Source organism: Cryptomeria japonica, chromosome 6 (assembly GCF_030272615.1).
Source record: "Cryptomeria japonica chromosome 6, Sugi_1.0, whole genome shotgun sequence".
Lineage (NCBI taxonomy): Eukaryota > Viridiplantae > Streptophyta > Pinopsida > Cupressales > Cupressaceae > Cryptomeria > Cryptomeria japonica.
Window position 1 is genome coordinate 209,710,811 of NC_081410.1, and position 12,724 is coordinate 209,723,534.

The 12,724-nt window shown below is 37.8% G+C and overlaps 1 protein-coding gene across 3 annotated transcripts in view; it reads left to right on the forward strand.

The window, feature by feature from the left end:
* Positions 1-12,724, forward strand: part of LOC131069823 (uncharacterized) — a 179,608-nt gene that overhangs the window by 24,588 nt on the left and 142,296 nt on the right. For all 3 annotated transcript variants that reach the window (XM_058005391.2, XM_058005389.2, XM_058005390.2), the window contains exon 2: positions 3,333-3,513. In XM_058005391.2, coding sequence (XP_057861374.2) covers positions 3,333-3,513 — 181 coding nt within the window. The remainder of the gene's footprint in view (positions 1-3,332; positions 3,514-12,724) is intronic.

Below are 12,724 nucleotides of genomic sequence, written 5' to 3' on the forward strand. Positions count from 1 at the left end.
ATTAAAATCTAGTTTTCAAAATTCAGAATTGCAAGCAGTGATTTTGTCCATTTTTTCTCAGTCAATGGAGCTCGAGTTAAGCAGGTATACTCAGAGGAAGAAACTAAAGAGAAGAAATCAATGTTTTTTACCCACGTTTTACCAGTAAATCTGAAAAAATCGAGTTGCTTTTGGAGAAAGATCTTACCAATGGCGACCTGCAATACTTTCCAGAATCCAATCATACCCAGCTACCTATGGTGGCACCCAGCACTCAGATTCAACAATTTGTAGATCAAGTTTCTTTAGCAAACCCTCATGGCGGCAGAGCAAAATGAAGACATATCGTGAAAGATGAATGAGCTTTTAGGGTTTTCTTTTCCCTAAGTATTCATCGAATTGCTTTGGCATTTGTTTGCCTTGTTTTATTTTTATTTCCCCTCTCTAATACCCCTGTGAAAATAGCAGTGGCTATGCAATGTTTTATTATTTAATTTGGGCGCCTGGGCATCTAGGTTCACCTTGGGTTTTCTCGGATTCCCTTGGGTTTTCCTTAGGTTTGCCTAGGACGAATTGGCACTCTGTTGCGTGCACCCTGGCCGGACCTGCAAGTAGACCAAATTGGGATTGGTACTAGGTTTGAATTGGACTGATGCCCAGGCTGCCAGGGGCTGGACCCTACAACATAGGTTGTAAGCATAGACATAGTTCAGAAATAGGTCCCATTTATAGGGAAAAATTGGTGTTTGAAATCAACCAACAAGAAAGCTTACACAAGACAACTTGAATCACTCCCTCATATCAGAACTACTCTAAATATGAACTAAAAGAATTTTTTTTGAGAGGAATCCTATAATGTCCCTTCTAGGGATCTTCCCTGTTTTTGCCCTAAAATAACAATTCCAACTTAAGTTGAAGAATGCAATTCATTTACAAATATAACCTAATAATAATATAATCAATTGTAATGCTCTAAATAACATAATCATGGTTTAGGTCGTACAAGCAATATTAATTAATAATCATTAAAAAGTAAGAATATGTGATAACACATCCAAATTTACAAAATATTAACATTAAATATCAAGATTTCATGATAACATATAAATCCATATGAGCATCAATTGTATTAAAATCAAAGTACCTTAATAGTATTAATAATTATTCCAAGGTGCGTTCCTTTAGTAACCATATTAAGAATTCGTTGGAAATGTTTGCAAATCGTAATCTCAAAGATGGTTGTCCTTGTATTGTGAGAGCATGGGTGAATTCCTTGCTCAACCATCTTGGGGTGGCATACTTGAGAAGACCCTCAAGCCCAAGAGCACTCATTTGACTCCCTACCTACAAACATGGTAGGATCTTGGGTCCATTCCATCCCTCAGTTCACCTTGGAGGCTGTCTGTCCTCCTTGATCAAGCCCAGGAGCACTCATTTGCCTCCTAGCCCAAAAGCATGGCAGGATTCATGATCCATCCATTTCAGGTTGGCATGCTTGATAAGATCCTCAAGACCAGGGGCATGATTTGATTTTCGATCCTCAACACCCCCTGGCTCACAAGCATGGATTTCTGGTCCATCCATCTTGGGTTGGTGTGCTTGATATCTTGTGAACTCAGAAGGATGGGGCATCCTTCCTATTTGCAAGCCATTTCTAATAAATTCAAAACTGATTACCTATAAGAATTTGCTATATGCATTTATTAATAAAGAATCATACAGGAAATGCAATAATATTACTTACAAATAGTAATTACTTGATTTTTGCAAAGTATAACTATATATCAATTAATCTACAATCTAATATTATACTCAAACTTATCTCAAGGTAAGATGATTGCTGAAGACAATAATATATCTGCCTTATATCTTAGTTCCTTCGTTTTTTCCGATTCATGCTTGATTACTCAATTCTTTAATTTTCCAAATTGATTTTTCACTTCATTGATCCTTATAAATGATCGGAATTTTTGATGTGCCCCTTCAATATATGTTCTTCCTTGATTATATACCTTGTCTTCTTCAAGGTACAGAACTCTTCATTGGACTTTTGACCTTTCATAATTAGAATTTAGTTAGTGTTTACTAAATATTATATGAGTACTTATTTTTACCTGCAATCTTCTCCCAACCGCTTCTCTAAATTTCCCAATGTGTTTTCAGTCTTGTCATCTAGCGTCTTTTGTCTTTATTATGGCTGTTGTGGTTTCTCTTATTTGGCACCACATTTAATTTCTTTTGTTCCCCTTAAGATTCTACTGGAGTTGTATGAGGGTGCTCGTTAATCTCTTTTCAAATTTTAGGGACATTACAAATCCAACTATGCAAAGGCATTCATGTTTTGATGCCATTAAAGACTAGTTTTGACCCGCAACACAAGTCTCCAATTTTCCTTCAACTAAAACTGGATTCTTTTTGGATCAAAAAGCCTATCAAAGAGGTCTAGGGGAAGGAAATAAGGATGCATATGCTAGATGGAGGTCCAAAATATGCACACCTTAGAAGTACATAAAAGGATTTCAAGGAGGCAAGAGAGCAAACAGTTATATTAGTTGATTACCTAACTCTAACAAAGAAGTTGGTGAAGCTGTCCACATTCATTTCTCATATCTCAAGTATGCTTCAATGTTAACTGGAATAAATGTGGATCATGAAAATGATGGATGTGTCAAATTGGTTTATAATTATTGAAAAAGAAGTGCAGAGTGTTTGAATACTGATAAGTCAGTGACCAATAAGAAGACCATGGAGAATAAGCAGGATGTGCAACTCCCTAACTGGTACAATAAGTAATTATAACCATGTACGGATGGTACATATGTATATTTGGCATACGGATTTTTTAATTCAACACACAAGTTCATCTTTTTATCATCCTGATGATAGATCGTAGAGTGTGATCTGAAATGTCAATTCAAAAAATACATACACAGTTTTCTCCAAAAAAACTTGTATAGGCAATATTATGGAATTTGAAATTAATGATCTTAAGTTAGTCTTTGTTTCCATAATTTTAATGTCAAATTATAGGATCACAGCTATTCAATAGATGATTATATATTACTTACACAAAATTTAAAATAATTATATGGAATAGGATTTAAGAGTTTGCTTTCTTTTAAAGTTGAATGAATTCAAAATGCATGGATAGGAATAAAGCAACTAGAGAGAACTGTCCAAAGCAACTTGGAAACAACCATATTATAAAAGTGTTTTTCTAATATGAATTAAGATATATGATAGATTTATTTTATTTGAGAGGCCATTCATGACTATTTCAGTTTCTATATTTATGAGAGTGTTTATTTGAATTATTAACTTGTTTCTATGATTAATTTCTTATATAAATGCAGGGCAATACTCCCTCTTTCTTGGGGTTTTGAAGAAACTGGAATTGTGTGGGGATTTATAATCATGATACTAGTTTCATTTGCAAATGATTTCACTTGTGGATTGCTTCTGAGACAATCAGATGCATTAGGTGCTCATGATTATGAATCTCTTGCCCTAGCTGTTGGAGGTCGATTTTATAAGGTAAATCTTTTCTAACAATCTTAGGTGCATAATATTTTGATTGTTTATATTCATTTATACACTTGTAGATTAGTCATAATATTGAGTTTATTAAATTATAAAAATAAAGTTTATTGGTCCTCTTTTTGGTTTTTGTGACTAAAGACAAAGATGCTTTGACTATAAATGTGTGATCTAAATGAAGAAAAATGGCATATATTTTAAATAATCTGTATGTGTTTCAAATATAAATGTAAGCTATTGCTAATTCAAGAAAATTACAAATATCTTCCAACATTTTTTCAACATATTGATTGCCATGGAATCAAAAGACAGGCTTTCATTGCATTAGTGTTTGCCTAATCATTTTTCGCTACAAGATATTATTGCCACTGAGGAATTGGTTGAGGCTACGTACTTTTTTCCATAGACACTTTGGGTTAAGTGACCCTAGACCCAAAAAGGTTTGTAAGGTGAAGATGCATAGGTGGTATTTACATTACCACACTAAATCAATATGAGATAAAGAAAACCCAAATAGAGGCTCAAAATCAAGCCATCCCAACCAACCAGGAAAAAGCTAGAAACATGAGACTTACATTCAAGTCCAAACCAAGTAGTGGTTGAACTTAGCATTTATCCAAGCAACCAAAATACAGCCACCGAAACTGCACATCAAAGGAAAGTCAGATTGTCTGACCAGCAAATTAAAAGTAAACATTTCTGAGTCATCATAGCTGGATCATCAGCACCACCTGCTCTCTTCCATCCATAGTTGAAAAACTCGGACTCACCACGGACTCGGCAAACCAAAAATTTGGACTCGGACTCGGACTCGGACTTGTGAAAGACTCGACAAAAAAATAAAACGTAGTTTTACAAAAAAACATAAAGAAATTAATGCATTTAGAGAACATAAGAGCCATAATTGAAACATTACACATGTCACATACTCATAGCTTCAAACTTTCAACTCTAAAATGTATAATACCAAGATTTCTTCAATGCTAAATGCTTTTATATGGAGCCTAATCAGACTCAGAGATTAAATTTTCCCTACTTCCATCAGCGCAATTTCCCCCTATATTTTTTGACGAGGGTTTGGGGGTAGCGCCCCCAAGTTGGGGTCAAGGGGCAGAGCCCCTTGCACACTCCCTGTCGCGATACAGGGCGGGGTCGAGGGGCAGTGCCCCGCGAGAGCCAAAATACTTTTATTATTTTATAAAGGCGTCAGGTGTTATTTTTCTTTTATTTTTCACTCCCTTAGTTATGCCAAATGAAGGCAAATTTTTTTTAAAAAAACTCAATTTTAAAGCTTGCATGACTTTTTTTCTGGGTCACGCGTGTCCATCTGAAAGACTCGCGAGTCCATTCAAAAGATTCGCTCGAGTCCTTGCAAAAGACTCACGAGTCTTTCAGATGGACTCCGAGTCCTTGGCGAGTCGACTCATGGCTCCCATGGACTCGCGAGTCCGTGGCAAGTCCACGAGTTTTAAAACTATGCTTCCATCAATCTATCAGAAACATCAATCACACAAACATAACACCCAAGAGGAAAGAAACAACTTTTGTTACTCTCAAGCTTGAAAATGAATCCTCTGCGATTGCTGAACTCAAAGGGACAAATAGAGTCCTCTCCCTAACTATCTATTTACACTTCCACATTCAACAGATGGTGAAAGATCCCTGATGGATCTTTTAAGCTGATAGGCTGTAATTTTTTAATTATTTGTTTTAAAATAAATTCTTCCTGTTTATTTAATGATCTTTCAGAGAGAGATAGAAGTTGCAGAAAGGTTGTGTCTTTTGTTTTTGTTTGTATTTTTCTAGATATAGGTAAACAATGAATAACAACAGCAGCAAATATGAAATAGGCTGGAAAATAATGTGCAATAATATAATATTCAGCCAACCCAGAATAGCTACAAATCGTACCAGGCAAAATACATAAATGATATGCCAGCAAAGTATCTACCAACCAAAATAATGTTGCCGGCTGCAAGAAAGACCATCCATGCACAAAAAAGAGATGGCTGATGAATACCAATCAGCAACCCACATGCCAGCTGGAAGGAGGCCGTACGGCTGCTGCAGTCACGTCCAGGCAGCCAAGGAACTCCCACGTGCCAAGCAATATATCCAACGTCCAAAGCCAAAGCTCTTCCAATGCTGAACTTGCACTCCAATCAAAGTCTGAAACCAAATGAAGCTGCTGAAACCTTCTATTGGGGTTTGCATCCCAATATCTAACCCCTGGGGTTTGCGTCCCAGTTCTCCAGAAATCGCTCCTCAGAGCAAATTCACAAATGCCAAGTTTGAAGATGTAAAAAGATAATAAAATAATGAGCCAACATCTCCTTTTATCTCCCTCTCAAAGCTACTCGAACCCTAAAGGGAGAATATGCTTTTACCTTTATTAAATAATGGCATATTCTTAATTAAAAGGCCTTTATGTATAGGAAAAACACCCCTTTCGTCAAATAACAAAACTCAAGGTGCTAGAAGGTCTCCGGATGATGAAAATAAGTTATAATAATTCAAGACCTTTCCAACGAGCTATAACACATATGCCTGCTTGACCAAAAGAAGCCAAAATCCCCTTATTACTCCAATTAGCTATATAAATAGCTTTATTTAATTAATAAGACGCTAACTTAGGAAATATTAAAAATATATCCCAAATAGCCGTATAATGCTCATCTAACTCCACAAGTCTGAAACGGAGCCTGCCACCTGTTTGTGACTGTTGTCGAAAATCATGGATCCTCGAGCAATCTTGTCCCTAAAATCTAGGGATGCTCCTAGAAGCTAGGAAACATACCCAAATCTCCTGAAACTGAACCCAAGGAATAGTCACATGGTAACCCAACCCTGGGTACTGTCAAATCCTCCTAAATAGTAGGAATAGCCTCCACAAAAGAAGGAAATGTCTCCTAAAATTAAGGAACTGCTCCAAACTGGTCCACTACTACCAGAATATCAAATCCCAAACACTGAATATCCTCTCTGAGTCTCTATCCACCACTGTCAGCCTACAAGACCGCAAAATAAGCTGACTCACATGTCTCTGCTAGACAGAGCTAAAGAGGGGACATGACAGTCCTCCCCTCTCGGAGATGCTTGCCCACAAGCAACTGCAAAGCTGGATGCTACAAAGTAGACTCACCCTCCCAAGTGGCATCCTCTATGGGAAGACCTCTCCAGCGTACCGAATACTCCCGAATCACCCGGTTTCTTAGCCGTCGTTCCCTCACCTCAAGAATCTCCTCAGGAACCAGAGTCAATTTACCTTCCTCATCCATGGGAGGCAAATCGGGTGATGCTGTAATATGTTGTCCCAGGGCCTTCTTCAGGCATGACATGTGAAACACATTATGAATTTTACTGCCAAGTGGTAACTCAACCTCATAAGCAACCTCTCCATCTCCCCTGAATACTCTATATGGTCTGTAAAAACGAGGTTTGAGCTTCTCAGCTCCCCATAAGCTATTGTTATAACTTAGACCAGCATCATGAATGAGGTTGTAAATGTTATTATACCAATGCCAACCAAGGATATCGATTCCGATCTCAATGTCCATCAAGTAGTCATATCTCTTCACACTCCCATGCAACTCAAGAGCTGATGTAGACCATGATAAATCTGCAAGTGCATGGGAAATCGCAGTAGGACAGCCACTAACTACCGGAGAGTCAAGGAAGATTGAATCACCAACCAACAAACACATAGCTGCCATATCACATGAAATTTGTGACACATCCAAAGAAGAATTGTAGATGCCCTTATCAACGAACAAAATTGTTTCTTGGGTGGCTGTTCCACTACGAATGATATCCATAAAGTCACTGTGCTCACCCATGATTGCATATCCTTCAAATTTGTGATCATCATGAAAATCCAATGATGCAATATGTGACTCCTCTAAAATTGGTTTGCAATCAACATACTTACTTTGCTTATGCTCAATCTCTAAGTCTTCTTTTCTTGGAAGAAAGTGTGATCGAAGATATGCAACTCTTTGTTGTCTTGCCTGATTTAAACGTTTGTGGCGCTCCTTGATTTGTTGTAAGTGCTGCCTTGTCTAGACAAAAAACAACTTAACCTGCCGTGCTCTTTCTAGACCCCCTTCATTCAACCTTCCAGACTGTTCTATCTGAGCTGCTCCAAAGCGCATAAAATCAGTCCCATGGTGAGATGCATCATCAAGCTTATCGCACAACATGATTGCACCTTGTGTAACACCCATGGTAGAATCTCTAGCACTCATCTCTTCATATTTAGAATTTGCATTAACTTGAAAAAGAAAAGGTATTTTACTGCTGTTATAAAAATCAGAATGACTGTCATGCATTTGTGTCATGTCATCAACTCTTACAAGTACCTCTTTATTGAAAATAACACAAGCATTTTGAGTGCTATCACTTATAGAATATCCTTCATTTGTTATTCCATGTATCATGGTGGCAAACTCTCGAGAATGAGAATGTACACAACTGTTGTCTCTAATCAGAATTTTGGGCTCCTCCTTTATACTTTCTTTCGAATCATCAAACATCACCAACTCTTGACTTGTCCCATGTCTATCTTCCCAAAATTGAATGCCAACATTAGATGACTCGATAGCATTGTCTTCTACATGAGTATGGGCTGTTAGCTCATTGTTATTACCTTTCCTTGTGTTTCCTTTGAAGTCTTCAACACTGAATTGTACCTGCACACTCTTGGCTGCCACATCTTCAACAATAACCATTAGCTTCCTTGGCTCTTTGTTCACTGCTGATATGCCTATTGTCAGTGTGTTATTGATTTTTCTTGTCTCAACTGAAGTACTGCTGTCAACATCAACTACAAACTCAGCATAGGATAAGTCTTGCTCCTCATTATGTATGGAGTAGTGTACGTCACAAACTTCTTCAGACTGATTTAATACTGTTGTTTTGATATAAACAAATCCAGTCCTCTTGGAAGAGACATCAACAAAATAACCATGCTTAACCAATGTATCATGTATACCAACATTTGCAAATTCAATTTCACTAATTGCTCCATGAATAGGAGCTGCAAATTCATGTAATTGAAAGAGGATGATGCTGCTGTCCTTAATCATAGACTTAGGAATGATTGTAGCCTTTCTTCCATTACCTTGGAAAACTTCAATGCAAGAGTACACCTGCATACACTTGGCAGCCCAATCAAGTAACATATCAAGACTTGAGACTAGGACATCCTTACACTCAAGCAAAGTGTCAACATCATAAAGGTGAGACATCAACATACAAACTGATTTGTGTTCTTCTCTAACTGCTATTATAAAATCAAATTGTGGGCAAATAGAAGTTCCCACCACAATCTCATGCTTATTTATCCTTTCATAAATGTCAACCATGCTATAGTTGTCTTCACTATCCTTCTTGGATTTGTGCCCATATGAAATCAAAATATTTATGTCCCAATTTAGGAAATCAGAATTATGTTCAAACCTTCCCAAGGTGTCTTCATTGCCATTCCTTGTATTGTTCTTGAGGGTAGGGTCTCCTTTCATGAATGTTGACCTATGAAGTGTACCCTGCTGCAAGTAACATGGATTTATAGCTTCCATAGCTGCCTTTAATCTAATCCATACCTTCACCTCCATGATTGCTATGCTTTTCCTTACCAATTGTCTCCAAGGTGTGGTATGCAAAACAAACCAAACATTATCAAAATGCAAGATCTTCTTAGTAGACAATCTCTTGGACTCCATAATAAGCTCTTTAAGATAAAATGCCTCATGTGACCTTAACAACTGTCCTTTCATTGTAGATGATGCATGATTAGCCAATTTGAAATGAAATATGTTCCATTCCACACAAATAGATATGTCACTTGTGGCTAGTCCATCAAGTGTGTAAATATCAGCATTAATGTTTTGAGTCTTCAAGGGGCTCTCTAAAAGAGGGAAGTCATAGACTTCATAAGGCAAACTAGTCCAAACTGAATTTCTTGAATCATACCTCCTTTCTTCTTCACACAATATAACATGCTCTTCTTGTGGGCTTACCTCAAGAAGCTTTTCCCTTGTAAGCTCTTCATCTACACATTCTTCCCTTGGAAGAAATAACGATCTAATGTATGACTCTCTTTGTCTTCTTGCATTATCAAGTTGATTGCATCTTTCCTTGAACTCTTGCAAGTGCTGTCTTGCTTGGGTAGCAAGCATTTTTGCTTGCATAGCTCTATCTAACCAATCTCCATTCAACCTTTGGCAATGCTCTATATCTGCTGCCCCAAAGTACACAAAATCTGATTTATGATGGGTTGTTTCATTCATGCTAACCTCTGATTTTTCTTCATGTATGGAATTGGTCTCAACAATAGAGTCAACTAATTCACTAGAGAATGCATCTGTTTCATGTAACTCAACATTCATTCCTTCAGAGCTGTTTTTACTGTCATACTCTCCAACGGAGTCCACCTGTAAGGCACCTTGCAAGGATGTAGAAGTCTCATATGAATTATTCCCTAATGCTGAGATTTTTTTTTCACCAATCAAATCTGGCTGGCTATCAAAGTCATCAACTAATTTTCTGCCAATCTCATTTGTAGACATCATTTCCTTTGCTCCTCCACTGCTTCCTTGGTTCTCAAATGACTCATGTTGCCTCCTTGGTTGATGACGTGGACTCGAAAGCATCAAGTCATCTTCATCGGGTATTCCCATGAATTGTGTGAAGGAAAAACAGTCACGTATCTTTTTCGGAAGGGAACAGTACTTGTCATAGTTGTTCATAACTGTATTATTCAATGTCTTTGCAGGAGACCTCCTCTTTGTACTAGTTTATGAAGTCGTACCCTTAGAGTGTCTGGAACTCCCTGAAGGTGTTTGTTCAAATTTTTTCCCTATTTGTTTATTCTTAGACAACCCTGTCATGATGACCAATTTGGTCTGCAACCAAGCTTCAATATAAAATCAAACTACTGATCTTCACCCAACAGGCTGGCAAGATCAAGGCTTTGATACCACTGAAAGATCCCTGATGGATCTTTTAAGCTGATAGGCTGTAATTTTTTAATTATTTGTTTTAAAATAAATTCTTCGTTTTAAAATAAATTCTTCTTGTTTATTTAATGATCTTTCAGAGAGAGACAGAAGTTGCAAAAAGGTTGTGTCTTTTGTTTTTGTTTGTATTTTTCTAGATATAGGTAAACAATGAATAACAACAGCAGCAAATATGAACTAGGCTGGAAAATAATGTGCAATAATATAATATTCAGCCAACCCAGAATAGCTACAAATCGTACCAGGCAAAATACATAAATTATACGCCAGCAAAGTATCTACCAACCAAAATAATGTTGCCGGCTGCAAGAAAGACCATCCACGTACAAAAAAAAGATGGCTGATGAATACCAATCAGCAACCCACATGCTAGCTGGAAGGAGGCTGTACGGCTGCTGCAGTCATGTCCAGGCAGCCAAGGAACTCCCACGTGCCAAGCAATATATCCAACGTCCAAAGCCAAAGCTCTTCCAATGCTGAACTTGCACTCCAATCAAAGTTTGAAACCAAATGAAGCCGCTGAAACCTTATATTGGGGTTTGCGTCCCAATATCTAAGCTCTGGGGTTTGCGTCCTGTTGATGTGTTTTTTATGACAACATCTAACACAGAATAAAGTTGCCTAACGGTCACTTCACTCTCTCTTGATCAAAGTAGGATTGCATGCTAAGATTGCAAGAAGTTCAAACAATCGACTCCAAGGTTCCTTCAATGTGTGGACGTGACTCAGTTGGCTGATGTGATTGCTGGTAATCCAAGGGGCCTTACGTGTGCATCGTTCTTTCACTTCTTTGCTGTGGCTGGAACTCCATCATCGGATATGGCAATTCTGCAATGCTATTGCTTCGAATTGACTAAAATGAATTGAAAGTAAAAGGGAAAGGGCTTAGAAGGATCTAAATCTACTCCTAAGGGCAGTGATAACAATGAATAGTGCTCTGGTGGACAAATTTCAAATAAACCGAGCTCTGCTTCGCCAAGATAAACTACAACTCTGCAGGAACCGGTGCAATCTTTTGAGGATGTTGGAGGATTTTCATATTGAGAAAAGTGCATTTGAATACCCAACACGGCGCAATCCAAATGACTATTCACAATTGAACTTGGCACAAATTTGGGGGTTCAGGCTAACTTTACACTGCAACTTACAATCAGCAAGATGCAAAAAGTATGAACCATGGAAATTCATCAAACACCATTACATTCTCCATTTGAATCAAAGCACTAAACTAATTCTAATCTAAGTGAGGAAGGTGAAACCATGCAAGCTTTGAAAAAATAATTTAAGTGGACACCATCAGAGAACAATGTTTCACTGTTATTCTCTCAAAACTTATCGCAACAATTTCATACAAAGCTCCCTCCTTTTACAAATGAGGGGGGTCACCCCTTATATAGGCTTCAAGCCCTGGCTACATGCAAAACCCTAATTAGGGTTTTCCCTAAAAGATTCTCCACTCAAGATGCAACAAGGTGGGAATCTCCAATTAATAACCCATCATGCCCATATACAATTAATTCAAAAGTACCCAAAATAGCATCCATTGCGCATTAAATGCACCACCTCCTTCAAATTCGCCCAACATGCGTTGAATATTCATCCATGCAAAAATCACCCCATTATGTCATAAATGATCTATCATTTCCACATGCGGTGGCTGCATGCAAAAGGAATCTGCCATAAATTGAACATGCAATGACCAGGTCGCCATTTGGTCAAATATTCCGGTAATGAATGCGCCACTCTACTGCCACGTGTTCAATAGATCCTCGCCATGCAAGTGGACCCTGCCGTCGTATATCCGCTCCTGCACATCTGGAATTGTTGGAGAGGGAAAATTCGATTCAGGAAGAGTTTTCCTGAAGTCTCTTCAACTTTCCTTGCTCAGAGAAGGTTTTTTCATCAATTCTACACATTTCCTATTTTTAAGGAAAATTTCCAAATTAGGGTTTTGCGGTCCAGGAGAGAGAAAATTCACCTACGAATCCAAATCTGGTAAACTTTTGAAATTTGGATGTGATTTGATGCCCGAGAATGGATTTTTCAAATTTTTCCCTGGGGGGAAGTTTCTTGTTCAGTTCATCCTTGATTCCTTCCTTGCCTTAGAAATTTTATGTTCAATTCATCCTTGGGTGTATTTCTTCCTTGCTTGGAATTTTGTCCCGAAGGAAGGAATTTCCAATACTTAGCCA